At 27.9% G+C, this 17,750-nt stretch overlaps 1 protein-coding gene across 1 annotated transcript in view; it reads right to left on the reverse strand.

The window, feature by feature from the left end:
* LOC100213204 (leiomodin-3) overlaps positions 1–16,302 on the reverse strand; it is a 55,654-nt gene extending 39,352 nt beyond the window's left edge. Inside the window, exons 1-2 of the mRNA XM_065788273.1 lie at positions 16,064–16,302; positions 15,521–15,613 (exon numbers count right to left, since the gene is read on the reverse strand). Of these exons, the coding sequence (XP_065644345.1) occupies positions 15,521–15,613; positions 16,064–16,141 (171 nt within the window). The 5' untranslated portion in view covers positions 16,142–16,302. The remainder of the gene's footprint in view (positions 1–15,520; positions 15,614–16,063) is intronic.
* Positions 16,303–17,750: the final 1,448 nt, after the last annotated feature.

The following is a 17,750-nucleotide window of genomic DNA, read 5'->3' on the forward strand; positions in this document are numbered from 1 at the left end:
CAAGAATCGATTTCCAATTACCCTTCAGCCTATCAATTAACTCAGTCTTTGGTCCACTTGTTTTACCACCAGTAAAAGCATTTGAGAAGTGCTAAAATATGTTTATTTCAAATCATTTAAATAAATTTTATTAATAAAGCATTTAATTCATCAAGAAATAATTAAATATATTATTTAATTATTTCTTGATGAACTATATTTATTTATATATTTAATTAATAATTAAATATATAAATAAATATAAAAATATTATATGATTTTTTCAATATTTACCTTTATATGTAATTCATAAACGTGATTTCGACAAGCCACCCAAATTAAAGCTTTTCCTGCTCAATAAGAGTACAGACTCCTTTTAGCCAACCAGTATTTGTAACAGTGGTGTCAAAGGACAGACAATCAACATAGTCAAATAGCTCCCAGTCTTGTAAAGTTTTTTTGATTGCTTTCCCAAGAGACTCAGCAGTGCCATCTTCCACAATTAAAATACCCAAAAGTTGGGAATCTGAGAGATCTGGTGAACTGATTAGTACAGCTACTCTTTCAACTTTTTCTTTACCAAGTTCTTTCATTTCTAACATAATTTTTGAGTCAAAATGTACAGTAAGACTTTTACCCTTAGCCAATGTAATAAAGTTGTCTTTAATATTAAAGGCAGTTTTTCTTATACTTAATTTTTTCTGCCTCAAAATACTTCGTTTAGAAAAAGAAAAATCATCTGTCGTTCCAGAACTATTATTTATAAGAGAAGTAAGAGTTGCACTCAGTGCAGTCGAACTTATTCCATATCGTGATGCTGTTGGAGCTAAATCTTTTCCTATATTTTTTGGAACAATAAGAGGAACAACATTAGATTTTCTAATTTTTCTAGAAGGCTGTAGATACTCTTCATCTTGGTTATCATCTAAAGTATTAAAATTTTTTGTTGTGTTTTCATATTTCTCAGTAACCAACTCTTTCTGTTTTCTTACGAACTCTTTTATTCTTTGATTTTTTATTTTCATTTCTCTTTTTGTTTTGTTTTTTACAAATTTTTGTAAAATTTTATCTTTACCCAACATTTTCTGAACACGCGCTCCTTTCTGGTCGTTAAGAAAATCTGCATCTTCTCTTCTAGTTTTTATATCTTTAGTTTTATCTTTCATAATAATACCTTCACAATTCTTTTGACTTACATCAAATACCTCCTCTAGCATTCTTGAAAACTTCTCTTTTTAAAACTAAATTTGTACTTAAACGGCTCCTGTGTTTGTTTCTTTTCTCTTCTTTTCTCTTCTTTTCCAAGTCAACAATCTTGTCTCTAAAACCAATGTAGAAGAATGCATTAAAATTAATGTAATTTATTATAAATATATAAAATTGTATGACTTTATAATTGCTACTTATATAACATAAATTTGAAATTGGATTAAACTAAAAATTAAAATTATTTTAAATTTATAAAAACCTGATATGCTTGTCAGTATTAATAAAAGGAATTCCTGCTTTTTGCCATATTTTCTTCACCTCATAAACAACGCATGGTAAACATTTTTGGAGACAACCGCCTATTTCAGCACATTGTGCAGTAAAAAAATCACCAAGAGGACATGAAGCTATACTAACTGAGGAAATGTTTGGAAAATCAGCTCTTAGCATAAGATCTCTGTAATGGTAATATTGCAATACAGTTTTTTTAGTTGGCAATTGTGTATTAGGTATTGTTCCAATTGTTTTTCCAACAAGAAAAACTTCACGATGAGATATTTTTCCAAAACTATTTTTTGTTTGCATTATTTTTATTTACACTACGATAAAAATTTTAAAAATTACCAATTTTTTTAACTTAAACATCCCCCCCCTTCCTCCCAAATATACAAACATAGATTTAAATAGGTAGGGCTGATCATTTCCATCATCTTTTGCAACAAAACAAAACATAATCTAAAAAAAGATATATCAGGCTACAAAAATAACCCTTAAGATATCTTTAAAATATTTGTAAGTGACCCTGCCCCACTTATTATTTACAAAAAATTATAAATTTTCTAATTTTCGGACTGCTGGGACCAACCATAGGGGTACTCATAAAAATAAAAAAATTACATTTTTTTAATACACATATCAAAAGGAACGAGAAAAATTATTATGGTATTTTTTTTAATGACTTTGGTGTTTTATGCCCCACCCTAATATATATATACATATATATATCAGCTACCAACAAATGGTTTAAATTTTTACAGTTATAAAATGTAAGACTAAAGTATAGTAAGACTACTTTCAAATTCAAAAAAAATTCCATGGGATGCGTCCTTCAGGGTACTTGTGAAACATAATAAAAATTGTACTCAGGCGTATAGCCCTTAGTAGCGATAAGTGTAATCATCATTTTATTTGCAGGGTAAAAGGAACAAATTCAAGCGATTAACCAAATTCCAGCCACAATTTAAATTTAATATTTTTGTCTTGATTTCTGTGTTATGCTTGTGAATCTAACTTATTTGAGACTAGTATAAACTCAGCCAATAAAAAAAAAAAAAAACATAAGTATTAGTTTAGTTATAAGTTTATCACAATTAATCATGACCAACGACAAGGGTATCAAAGTAGAGGAGCACAATTGTCAATTTCCTCCCCTTTCCCTACATGTTGTTGGCCCTGTTAATATTTTTCTCATAAAGTACTACTTTAAAGTGTGTAAGCATCCAGTTTAAAGATATTAAAAAAGGAAATACTTATCAATTTAGAAAATTTTGTTTATTTAAACTATTATTATACTTCGTAAAAAGATTATTTTAGCTTTATAATTATGCTAAGTTATTTCTGTAGATTGTATTTCTGACTTTAACTGCACCTGGAAGAAAGACCAAAATCTGGTCAAGTCTATACCTTATTCCAGCTGATGGTCAAAATTAGGTTCACAACTGGTCAAAAACAAGTAATACAATAAGTCATAATGAGTAGTTTTACTACGTACGTACTTTATGGATGTCCCCTAAGTAGTTTATGTTACATGTATGACTTAAAAATTAATTAATTTTTTGCATCATGTAGGTTATGGCTTTTCAATGAACTTATATTAAAAACTAATCTTGGTCCAAGATTAGTTAGATTATTTTAGATTAGTTAGATTATTTTAGGTGAATTATTAATACTGTTTTATAGCCTCAGGTAACAATTCCTCTGAACATTTCACATATTTACAAAAAATTTTCCAAAAAATTTATGTTTTTGTATTTTGTAACCCAAAACATGAAGTTATAGCAAACAATTTTACAGGATTTTAAAGAAATATCTAAAAAGGATATGGCAAGATTCAATATTGAATCTAGCTATAAATCAGGTAAAATCTTTCCTTATAATTCCTTGGTAATCTAAACAAATCTGTTGGCAGCTTATTTGCTAAACTATGTGTATTTTATAGACTGGTTAGTGACTAATCCAGACCACTTTGAACAAATAAAAGCAATTAGTGATGCAATAGCAGTCCCGCAGAATAATCAGACAACCGACAAAACAAAAATAGTTCTAGAAGATATCGAACTTGAAAATTTGAGATTGGTCTGACAGCTTGTAATGTAATCACTAATCCAAGATCAAACACATCAGTTAATAATTTAGCCAAACCAGAGTTTTTTATAAATGCAAATTTATTTAAACCTTTCAAGACAGCAGTATTGACTTTAGTATTGACATGAATTGTCGATATTGACTCACAGTAGATTCCTCTTTAAAATGTTAAATCTAAATCTTTGTTAAAAAAAAATCTGTTGCAAGAGGTATTCAGAATTACGACTTATATCGAGATTTGTTACAATCTAGCTTTACCTTAAAGAAAAAAAAAAAGTAAATATGGTATTAAGTTTACTAAATACTAATCAATTAACTCTTGAAACTCTCTCTTCCACTTTTAATAAGAGTAAGCAACAATACTCCTCACTGTTACTACTGCAGAATAGTGAGAACTTCGTCATAGAAGCTTTTGTTAACTCAGACTGTTTAAATGGAGAGTTGAGTTATATTTATAACACTTTAATTTCTTATCTTTACTATTTTTTTTTTTCTTGGGTTTTGTTTATATTCAGGTGCGTAAGTCTTTTTTTGTTCATATCCACTTTATTTTACCCATTGTATATTTATTATATTGGGCCTTGAGCCTGTCAATAAATTTGATTGATTGATTGATAAGTCTTTCAAATATTTCTAGAAAGTCTTCATAACCAGTATCAAGCAAAATAATTTGATAGTCACCTGACTAACAACCAGTTATTATGTAACATTTTTTTATAAAAGTTAGATTTAGTTAAATCTATGCATTACTTTTGTTTTATATTTTTATTTTACATTTTTTATTTTGTTTAGATATTTGACTTTTTTATAATTTCTGTTAACTCTGGGTTATTGTGCCAGATCCTGATAATCATTTCCATAAGACCTTGCTTGTTAGTTATAATTTGTTTTCCAATCATTTGCTTTTCTATGAGGTTGAGATCTAATGAATTGTCTGGCCATGAAAATATATCATTTTTTATGCGTTTTAAATAAATCATAATACTTTTTGCTGTGTGACAAGTTGCCACATGTTGCATAAATATAAGATTTTGGATATATTTAGACCAATCTGCCATTTAGGGAATCAACTGATTCTCCAAAACTTCTATATGCTGATCAAACTACTTTGTAGGAAGGTCCTGCTCTTTTCCAACAAACGACAGACCAGATCATTACTGATACTGGATGCTTAACTGTTTCCTCAAAACAGTTGGATGAAACTTTTTGTTTAGTCTACGATAAAAGCTATTTTGTCCATCATCACTTGAAAGGTTGACTTGTCTGAGAAGCAAACCTAAAGTAACACTTATTCTAATTTATAATAATTATAAAAAAATTGTAAACTAAGTTATGAATAAAAAAGTAAATTAAAACCTTTCCTAATCCTAAACAGACCAGTACCAATAACTTAGAGCCTATTCAAGGCATTTTTTCTTGATGAAAAAAGTTAGTTTCGGTTTCTTGGCTGGATAATGACACATCAATCCCTCTTTGCTCAGCTTTCTGTGAATGGTGCGATCTGATACAAAAATAGCAGCATAGTCGATACCTTTTGTAGCATTTTCCTGTTCTCCAGACAGATGCTCCGAATGATTCTGTCTGCTTTTTGTATTATTTTGCGTTTAGAAGGTGGTCTCTTTACACCAAACTTTTCTCCGGTATCAATTTACGCAGTTTTTTTCTGAGAATAATGTGTATTCTGTGAAAGAAATTTAATTTGATTAATTTTTGTTGATGAAATATTAAATTTCTTTCCCATAGCTGAAAATTTAAATTTAGAACTTCAAAAAATGAAAAGACTGGTTTCTTTGCTTAAACATTAAACAAAAAAACAGCATTAAATCTCTTATTTAAAGATAAAGACTTATTGATTATCTTTAGTTTCACAAAAAAAATACTGAAATAAAGCACTCGAACTTTAAATCAAACTAAATCACATAAAAAGTTCTAACAAACTAAAAAATTAAAATAAACTCAAATTTCAACAATATGTAACAAAAAATAACATCATGTTTATTTTATCATATAGGAATTTAAGCCATATATTTGAAATAAATTGTAAAAAGAAATGTGAGGTCCAAATGCTATGGAAGGAGGAAAAATCACAGCAAAATATAGCTAAAATAGTAAAGAAATTTCGTGCAACTGTGCAGTCCATTATCAAGAAATACCAAATTACATAAAAAAATTATGATAAACCTCACATAGAACAGCCAAGGAAAACTGAATCATTGCATCGATAAGCTATTCTCTAAATAATTAGATAGAATCCTAAAACAAGTGCTTCAAAACTTGCTGAAATGCTACAAAAAAATTACAATTTAGAAGTAGGTTCTGAAACTTTAAGAATAACCTTAAGAAGTTCTGGAAATGACCAAGTCCAATTAAAAAAGCCCTACATTAGCAAAGTCAATGGAGCCAAATGCCTTTACTTTGCAAAGCATCATATAAATGAATTACAAACATCCTTGAAATATATCATTTTCAGCAATGAGTCAAAATTTAATGTGTTTTCATTGGATAAAAGAATTAAAATTTGGAGGAGTCCAAATGTTGCAGGTATAGGAAACATGGTATTCATTGATATTACTATAGATAAATGTCTTTCTAAATATTCTGAAAGATAATCCAGAAAATGAAAATGGGACGTACTGGGTAACTTATTTTTAAGCAAGACAATGACTTAAAACATACTGCTAAAGGTGTCAAGGAATCCAGTTGCACATGCCAAAAACTAATTGTTGCTGATTTAATGTTTACTTGTTTTGCTTATAACAAAATCTGCATGCAAAGTTGAACTCTTGTTATTAAAACCAAATTGAAGTGGATAAGTTGCTTTTATCTCCGGACAGATGAGTAAAATAAAGTAACATAAATCGAGGCTATTTGGAAATAACTATTTTTTAGTTTAAACTGCTTGCTATTTAAATATTCTTTAGATTAAGAAGTTATTTTTGAAATGTTTTTACTAAACTGTTTGCCATTAATAGAAAAATAAAATAATAATACTAAAATAATAAGGAATATATTTATCCGTATTGGGCTAAAACTTGCGAGTAAAATAACCATACTTTTTAATTAGAAAAAATTGCTAAACTAACTTTATTCCAAAGCAATAAATAAAGAAAGAGTAATATTTTAAAGACCATTTAATAAATATCTATAACAATCCGACAACTTAAATTTAACAAACTCGACAATATAAATTTAACAGTTTATGGACAATTCCCTTGGAGAAAAATAAACGTAATTACAAAATCTCTTAAATGCTCTACCTATGCGGAAAAGATGTGGATGTTAATTTTTAAGTATAGAAATGGTTGGTTTTGTATAGACCCGTATTTTACGGGTCCGCAAAGCTAGGATATATGGCCAATTCCATAGTTCAGTGACGCATCATGCGGAGAGATTTTTTTTAATAGCAATTTTTCTATAACTCAAAAATAATTTTTATTACTCTAAATCAATCTTGAATTAAAATTTTATAATATAAACTAAACACAATTGTATTAACGTAACACTGCTACATAGCAAAAATTAAAAAATGAGTTCAGTGACGCAACGCGGAAAAAAGTGTTTTTTTATCAGCATACTTTTAAATGGAGTTTTCGCTGAAATTTTAATTCTTGCTTGACTTATTAGATTTTTTTGTTGTAATTTATTCATTTGGCAATAAGGTAGTCATAAAAAACAGCCACAAACAATAAAGTTTTCATATCGTTTTATTTTACAGAAAAAAAACTACCAGTTCAGTGACGCAACGTTCAGTGACGAAACAAAAAGACGAAATTAAAATCATTTTAAAAAGTTTTGTTATTTTGTAATAAATTTTAATTATACTCAGGTGAAAATAGCATCGGAACAACGTTATCATTCTGAACATAAAAATAATGCGATTTTGACATAACTTTGATTTTTCTTGAATAACTTAAAATTGAACTGAATCCAAGTTCATTTTTTTGTTGTCTTGTATCGTTTTCTGACATGTGAATTACAGATATTTGCAAATCTTGTAATGCTAACGCAAAATCTGCTGCTGACCTGATTTCGTATTGACTAGTTTTAACTCTCAGGGCTGCGATTCGCTTAACAGTAGCTCTTATTCCGTCAACCACTCCTTTCCCGTGCATCGCTGCAAAGAAATGTCAGAAGAATTTTTTATGAAAACGTTTTTCAAACACAACCATTGCAGCCATAATGCTTTTGTTTTTGAACTGAGAAGTGGCATTATCGCTAAACATGTGTACTTCTTTGACTTGATCAGGAATAAAGTGAAGGATTTTGTCAATGTACGGTATAACGGAAGACTTAGAATAATCAGTTGAATCTGAAACTATGGCAAATGTTTTTAACTCAATGTTCCAGACTGCTAGGGTCATGATAGAAACCAAAATGAGCCGCTGACCAAAATGAGCCGCTTGTGGCTCATTTTGATAGAAACACCTAGCGTTTTCAGCCCAGTCAACTTGGATTACCGCAATTTCAGAATTAACACTCATCGAAACCTCCTTTAGTTTATTAAAAATTGTTGATTAGTTTTTCTTTTCAAATGCGTGTTTAACGAACTTATCACGCATTGCTGATATGTGTTGGATGAGTTCTGTTACAGTAGACTTTTTTGAAATTTGTTCAATGTTTGCATATGTTTTAGTTTCAGGCTTTCTCCACTCGTCCCAGGATATTTCGAAACCAAATGTATTAACAGTTTGCAAGTGTTTATCGAACTGTTTCATACCTTTGCATGCAACGCATTTGTCATAGGCGCAATCGTTTGTGTACGGTTCACAAACAAAGTTATTTATCATTTCAGATCCAACTTTGATTGAAGGCGCTTGAATCGATTTTGTTAATGCATTTAAGGCAAATCGCATATTTTCATGTAAACTACAAACACAAACATTATCCGGAAATTTTGTAACTGATTTTACATTGCGTGGACGAAGGTTGCAAAATTTGCTGAGTCCAATTTTTATGTGCAGATGCTTTTCCTTGAATAACTCGAAAGCTTCTTTTAGCGTATAATATAAATGACGTATCTGAATATTGTTTGCTTTTCCGTCAGATAATTAAATTCGAGTCACATCTTTTTTGTTTGGTGATATTTGGGAAACTTCATCTTCATTATAAAAGTTTACAACTGCTAAAACATCGCTTTCAGAAAGACCATACAGCTTTGAACATCCTGGAGGTAGACCCGAATTATCTTTACAAGCAGAGCTATTTGAAAGAATAGAAAGAATTTTTTCTATTTTTCTATATATTCTATTTTTTTCAGATTGTTTCTCCTTTAAAGTTGGTAGTGCTTTTAAAACTTTTTTCAATGCTTTTCCTCTTTGTTGAACGTTTTTAAAAGATGAGCTTGGTCTTTGATATTGATTTTAGTTTTCTTTTTAAAGCGCGACTTTTTAAAACTCCTAATTTTGCTTTAGCAGCATAAGCTGTTTTTTTATTAGGATCGGCTTTCAATTTTTCTCGATATCTCTTAGATCTAACTCTGGACATTTCTTTCTTTTTATCAGCATTCCGAGAATCATAATTAGCTTGGTATTCTGCATAACGTTTTTTTTTACTTCTAATTTTGATTCCATTTCTTAAAAATTTACAACTTTATAAGAAAATGTAACATAAATCCAAAAGTTTACTAATATTTACTAATAGCCCTTCACAATACTAAAATGCAAAAATTTATTTAAATTTGAAAAATTTGAAAACCCACAACGAAATCTGAACTTTTGGATGATATTTTGACTTCCTTACGCGCTATTTTATAAAACGCTAATTATCCCGTCGATGGGTTCAGTGACGCAACAGCTTTTAAACTATAACTATATGTTAATACAATGCTTTTTGACCAATTTTTTTTTTAGTAATGATTAAAAGTTTACATTAAAATATATAATTTCTAAAAAAACCTCGCCATAAAGCATAATTTCATTGCGATAATTAAACTTTTTTAGCTTTTAGTTCAGTGACGCAATGTAATTTTTGCAGATGTGTATGTGACAAAAAAACACTTGAATTATTTTTAAAGAGTTAAATTCTTTTTACTCAAGATATATATGTAATCTCAAAGGTTCTTTCTAAACAAAAATATGGATATGTTTTGTTTAAAATATTCCAATAACTCGCCCTCAAATTTTACTCACTTTTTCGAATAATAAAAAGAACAAACAGTTGCTAACATTCATCAAATTTATCTACTCGGTTCAAACATTTTCTACTCAAAATTTATTTTAACAATAATTTTAAGGTGTTTAAACTATAATTAAAGAATTAAAACCTTTAGAAAAAAGATATTTTTAAACACGAAATTTATCTCTTCCATTGTGGAAATAGCCATATATATAAGGGGCCGATTTGAACCCTTGCAAAACGGCACCGATGACAGTGAATTAAACCACTATTCTATCGAATTTACGCATGTAATTGTAAAACAAACCATAATTTAAAATCTTATACCGATTGCAATTAGCCAACACTTTTTAAGCAGGTTCTCTAAGTAAGCGCAGCTTTATTGCAGAGTATCTAATATAAGATAATATAACAATAAACAAATATGTTATTGGCAAATGTAAAAAATCAATTTATATAACCTTTTATACAGGATCGTGTAAAGAAAACTTCTCTAATTATCACAAGTCTTTTTTACTTGAACTGTTTCACTTTGAATTTTGTATTTATGTTATTGTATTTAAAAAAATTGACACGATTGAAAAAATGCGAAGCATATTGTCTCGTATGAGTGGAAAATTTGAATCTGCAATTTTAGATTTGCCCCTCTCTTGATAATTTCCTATTGCTAAAATAGCGTCACCTTATTAGTTCCGTCGTTTGTATAGCGTTACAACAAACGTCTGTAAATATAAACTTCATTAGTACCTGTTGTGTTTGCAGGCGGTAAATGGAATAATAATATCCATATACCGCCTGAAAACTCAAGTTTGCAGTTATAATTAGTAAATGGCACAAGAGACGCTAGCTCTATAGAGAGGCGCCCATTATAATATCTATAAAAAATAGAAAGAAAAGCAACATTACGACGATGTAACAATAGTTGAAGGTTGACTGCAAGTGCAGAGGTTTAACTGTGTTTACTATACGCTTTTGCACTTAGTTTAGTTAAAGAGAAAAGATTTATAGAGATATAGAATAGATCCGGAGTAAGAAAAAAGCGAGCACGATAAGGATATGTAACCTTAGCAGATGCTAATTTTGTAATCAATTCGATATATGATTTACAAGAAAGACCGGAAGTAAGAGTTAATCCTTGAAAACGAAGATGAATCATCAAGTACATTACCGCTCATAAATATAGGAAGATCTAGATTTTTGTAATAGCCTAAAAAAATTGAGTTTTATCTAAGTTAAAGTTCATCAGTAACTGAGAGCCTTATGTGAGATTCTTTTTAAGCTCAAATGCCCTCTCCAAGCAATCAGAGAGGGTTTGTTTCTTATTAATACAGGAACAAATGACAGTTTTATCAGCAAACAATGCTACTTTAAATGTGAGAATTTCAGGAAGATTTTTAATATAAATTAAAAAAAGTTAGGGCCAAGGATTGAACCTTGAAGAACCTCTGAAGTTAGAGGATATGAATAAGAGTGCTGTCCATCGAGGACAACTTTTATACTACGACTGGTAAGGAAGGATTTAATAATCTTAAAGATGTTACCTGATACATCGAAGAGAGTTTATGTAGAAAACCACTATACCAAACTTTATCAAAGGCTTTAGAAATGTTGAGAGTGATAGCCTCTCCACATTTATTTAATGCATTAATAAATTAGCAGTAGAACGAAAAGAGTGCAGCCCATACTGATGATCAGAAAGTAAGGTATTAGATTTAAGATGAGAAATTAAGTGTTTGTTAATTAAAGACTTAAAAACTTTACTTATGATTGTAAGAAGACTAATGGGGTGGTAGTTAAACTAGTCAGATCGCTTTCCTAAATTTTTAAGAATAGAGATAGCAAGTGCTACTTTTACAGCAGACTGGAAAACAAGACTCTGATTAGCCAGAAAGCTAGGGTATGTATATAAGGAAAAAAATATAGAAAAGGTCTGCGTGGAATAGATTTACAAAAACTCGTATCTTTGGGTCCAGTCAGCTAGTATTATTAATAATGTGTGTTAATAAACACACGACTTACAAAAAGCGTTTAAAAAACGTTATTTAAACGACTTTTTAATATGAACATTGTTTATATTTATATTATACAACGTTTTATGTTTTTAAATAATAAAAATCTATTAATAAAAGTTTATTAAAATATATTTACATAAACTTGTTAAAATATATTCATATAACGGGTGACAACTAAAAATCCGGACAAAAAGAAAATGCGCAAGTCATATTCCTTCATCTAGTTGATGAAATAAAAAACTCTTTTACAAACGGATAAGTTATGTTAGGTGTATTCATAGATCTCTCTAAGGCTTTTGATACAGTCGACCACAGAATATTGTTATCAAAGCTTAACATGTATGGCATAAGGGGTAGAACGAACAAATGGATAGAAAGCTACTTAGATAAACGTGTGCAATCTATATACTATGGAGATAATAGACTCTCTAACCCTTCTATATTAAAGTGTGATGTTCCTCAGGGTTTAATACTTGGGCCTTTGCTTTTTTTAATCTATATTAACGATCTCTGTCGGGCATCAAAAAGAATTTCAACTATAATGCTTGCTGATGATAGCAACTTTTTTATCTCCGGAAAAATTGTAAACGAACTGTGCGTAGAAATGAATCAAGAATTAGAAAAAATTTCTGGATGGTTTAGGGCAAATAAACTTTCTGTTAACTCAAGTAAAACGAAGTTTTCTTTATTTCATCCTTCTTATAAATAAAATAAATAAAAAAAACTTTTTAAAAATAGCTTTCTATTCAATCGACTAAAAAGTAGAAAATAACTTTTTTCTGTTTCTGGTACTCGTGGAAATCATGTACTTAGTAATAATCACTTTTGTAAAGCCAATACTGGGAGACATTGAAGTCAATTCATGTACGTATGTAAACAAACAAACTCATTGAAGTAAAGGAATAGAAAGTTTGGCGTCTGTAGCTTTATGTACATTTAAAACGAATTTGATTTTGAAAGCATCTGACTTAAAAGGCGCCAAACTTTCTATTCCTTTACTTCGATGAGTTTGTTTGTTTACATACGTACATGAATTGCCTTCAATGTCTTCCTGTATTGGCTTTACAAAAGTGATTATTACTAAGTACATGATTTCCACGAGTACCAGAAACAGAAAAAAGTTATTTTCTACTTTTTAGTCGATTGAATAGAAAGCTATTTTTAAAAAGTTTTTTTTATTTATTTTATTTTCTCCTTTTTAGTCTTGATAAAATTGAATTATTACACTTATTGATTATGATTAATATTCAATAAAAATTTATTTTGAATTCTGTATATAATAATTAACAAAAATATTTGGAGCATATTTTTTTTAATTAATTTAAATGTTGGTTGGGTCTTCTTCTCGGTTGATGTATTTGTTCTTTTGTGGACGCATTTTTATTTGTCTGAAATTAACAAGTGGAATATTTGTAAGATTTTTAATTAAATTTATATTGATACTTAACACTTTTTTATGCCCTCTCGGTTTCCGATATTTTTTTCGAAGTTCCAGATCTAACCAACGGGGAGGTGGGGCATCGTAAATCTAAAATACTTATTGAATCAAATGTAACAAATATAGCTTTTTTTAGTCGGCAAAAGATTATTTGTAAAATTTCAGGGCTGTACGATCAAAAGAATTGCTTCAAAAAGCGCTGTGAAGTTTTGACCTCCACAAAAAAAAAAAAAAAAAATCAAAAAATCAAAAAATGCGGACTCGTCAGTGAGTGAATAGAAAGCTATAAAAAAAAAGAAGTTGAATCTTCTCTTCCAAAATTGTTTATTGAAAATAGAGAAATAAGAAGGGATAATGTTACTAAATTTTTAGGTGTTTTTATTGACGAAAATCTAAATTGGAATAAACATATCGTCTATTTAGGTAGTAAAATATCTAAAAATATCTGAATAATATACCGATCACGCCATTTATTGAAAAAGCCGCTACTCAAACAAATCTGCTTTAGCTTTGTTCAAAGTTATTTAAATTACGGTAATACAGCATGGGGTAGTACCTATAAAAGCAAACTAGAACCTCTCTATCGTAAACAGAAGCATGCTATACGAATAATTAATTTTAAAAATAAAAAAGAACACACAAAGCCTCTTTTTGAACAGATATCTTTACTAACATTGTTTGAACTAAATATATATAATGTTTTAAGTCTCACGTATAATAGTAAAATACAAAAAACTCCTTCAATTTTCTATAGTCTTTATAAACAATAGCCAGCGTATAAATACCTGTTGCGCACAAATAGTACCCTTTTAGAGTCTTCATGCAAAACTAAGCTTGAGCAATTTAAAATTACTTATTGTGCACCTCATATCTGGAATAAGTTTTTGTTACTTAATCAAAATATTATTAACCTTGAAAACTTAAATGGCTTTAAAAAAACTATTAGAAAGAGTATTTTAAAGTATAAAAATTTACTTACTGATTTTTTCTAAATTTGTTCACTGCTAGCTTCTTATATAAACTCTTATTTTTTAATATACTTTAATATATATTTCAAACATTGCGTTAGCAATAAACGTGATAATATTAAGTAAAAAGTAACGATACATGTTTGTATAATTGTTATCTTACACTTTAATACAATTATAATGTAACAATTTAACGTAAAAATTTTGTAAATATTTTTTACTTTTTCTTTACGTATATATATATATATATATATATATATATATATATATATATATATATATATATATATATATATATATATATATATATATATATATGTATATATATATGTATATATATATATATATATATATATATATATATATATATATATATATATATATATATATATATATATATATATAAATAATATATATATAAATGTATGACAATTTAAAGCGGTTTTTGATGATAACACTTTTTGGTCTTCTGCAAGTTTCCCGCGTTCTTCTTACAGTTCGTATTACAGAAGTTTGTTTATTATTTATGTTTGTGATTTTTTTTATATTTATATGTATATTCAATATTAACGAATCTTTATTATGTAATCACGAAAATGTATACTATGGAACAAAAATAAATAAAAAAATAAAAAAAATAAAATAAAAATATTCAGTTGTTTAACTTTGCCACTTCATTACATTATCAAGTAGTGTATGATTCAAGTAATAATTTTACATAGTTTTTGTTTGACAATTGTCAATTTAGTTGTCAATGTCGTCTAAAGAGAAGCTTCTTCAAGAACGTGTTGTACATTTTTATGAACGCCATAAAAGTGTTGGTAAAATGTTTACTGTAGAACATTTTTTGAAAGAACGTATATCGAAAAGTACAATTTACGATCTTTTAAAACGTGGTACTGTTGAAAGACAGCAAAGATACGGACGAAAGCCCACAATAATGGCTTCCACATCAAAGATGGCATTAGCCAGCGCAATGCTGCTAGAATATTTGAGTGTTCCCAGCAGTATATCAGCAGAGCACTCAAAAAGCTTCAAGTAAAACCAAGAAAAAAGGACACAACTGGTTTGTACACCAGTTGCGCGAAAATTAAAACAAAGTTGCGCAGAGTAGCGGATAAAGGACCCTTTGTGGGAAACCATTAATTTTATTGTATATTTTAAGTTGTCATCAATTATATATCAACCATATTAAATTGTTATGAACAAACTATTTTTTCAAAATTAACATTTCTTCTCATTCCGGATTTTTAGTTGTCACCCGTTAAACTTCATAAAATATATTCATATATTTCATTTATTTTTGACTCCCTTTCGGTGCATGCATAAACACCACTACAAAAATTTGCATATACCTCACATGCATCTACCCCACTATAAAAATTTCAACTTTTTTATAACACACTAGTAACGAAGGATAATTGTTAGCACCTTACCATTTCGTCAAGCTTTGATACCATATCACGCTTTTGAAACATGCGTTCTTTGTCATCTTCCCTTCTTTTTTCATTTGGAGCATTCAACCTATCCTATAAAATTTTTAGGGTCTTGATAAATTGTAGGATATTGTTTTTTTAATGTTTGAAAATAGTTTTAAGCATAAAGTAAACTTGAATAAGGATATGCAGGTATAAAACTATGGTAAACAAACTTAAAAAAGCAATTAATGGAAGTATTATATGCATAAATTTAATTTAGTTAACGATTGCAAAAATAATAATCTGCTTACTGTGTACTTAGGCAAGCACGAGTTGTCCTTATTAATGTAGAATATAGTTTAGGTATCATACTGAATTAGGTTTAGGCGGGTCAGTACATATATTGACTGAAAATTAGAGTTTGGTTTGGCAGTACCTACATATAAAGGAGACTTTTTTTTTTCTTCTGAAAAAAGCAATATAAGTTATAAAAGTTTATGTTCACGGAACATGAAAACATGCAGACCTCAGTACACAGTAGTAAACAGAAAAAAATATTACATTGTTTTGTAGTTCTGCATTAAGCTTTTGCAACTCTTCTTCATCAAGATCATCTAACAAATCAAATGCTTCATCCATTTCAAAATCAGGATAAGAAATCTGTTATAAAACGCCTGATATAAGGTTAATTTTCACTATATAGCTATTATTGCGAATTAACTTGATAGTATATTATGATCCGCTAAGTACCGTAAAATATTTATAAATACTCTAATATTATTTTACAACTTGTAACACAATACTACTTATTGGTATCAAACACAATTCTATTTAACGGTACCTAAATAAAACAATTTTTAACGATTTTAAATGTACACAATGAACATATAAAATATTTTTATTAAGTAAATCCGTAACTATGACTACGATAAGTAGTTATAAGCATTTTATATTTCATGACAAAGATAAAAAGTTGTTTAACTGAAAGTTTTAGCTAATTTCTAAGCTAATATTATGTTGCTGAGAAATTCAACTTCAACCTTATATTAATGCATATATATATATATATATATATATATATATATATATATATATATATATATATATATATATATATATATATATATATATATATATATATATGTATATATATATAAATTAACGAAACAAAGTTTTGTATTAACATGTCTAATGAATGGCATTTCTTTATAGAATAAATATTTTACTTGACGTTAATAATGTAAAAAACATATGTATGTTATATACTTTATACACATTTTACTATTACTAATAATAGTAATATAAACTATTATTAATAGTAATATAAACTATGTTAAACATACTTTACTAGATAGAACCTATAAATATTGTATATATTAGTCGATCGCCGTTTCTAAAATTGATAAAGTTATTAATCGATCTGTTAACAAAGTATACAATGTAACATTTGTTTTAAAACGGATTTAATACATTTTGATATTATAAGGAAGGTCTAATAGTTGTATAACATTCCAGCTGTTTTTTCTTTAACTTTTGAAAATTTTATGTAATCGTAAAAAGTAAAAAAAGTAAAAGGTATTTTGTTTACAAGCCTAAAAATTGTATGAATTTTTTTTTTATAATAATCATCACAGAAAAACTTAGAAATATAAAATAAAAAAAAACTTTATAAAACAGATAACAAAAAAAGGTATGCCTCAAAAAAAAAATTATTATATATATTAAAAAGTTTATATAATAAAATAAATAAAACTGTTTATAAAAGAAAATATTTTTAAAAGCAATTTTTTAAATTAACCAATTTTTCACACTTACTCCATGATCATGACTGTTAAAAAATATTTATTGCTTATCATTATAACTTTTGCCTTTAAAAGTTTTCAACTCATAAAATAAATTATAAGTTTTTAAAGTTTAAATCATAAAATAAATTAAAAACTCTATTCTAAAATAACAAATTGTTTAATGTTTTTTGAGCTTTTGTTTGGATTGTTATGTTTTGATAATATAAACTTTTTGTTGTATACTCAATAAAAACTTTAAATGCAAACAATATCTTCAAATATGTCGTCTAGTAAACTTTGATTTTACAAAGTATTTTTTTTTAAGGACTTATGAATGATATTAGTCATAGAAATATTTAACTTTACAAAATACTTATATGCTTTATTGCTTATTGTTTTGGTTGAATTTTAAAACAGGCACTAAGTACAGAATATTGGCAGCTTACAAAAACAAACAATTCTTG

The sequence above is a fragment of the Hydra vulgaris genome, chromosome 01, assembly GCF_038396675.1.
Source record: "Hydra vulgaris chromosome 01, alternate assembly HydraT2T_AEP".
Lineage (NCBI taxonomy): Eukaryota > Metazoa > Cnidaria > Hydrozoa > Anthoathecata > Hydridae > Hydra > Hydra vulgaris.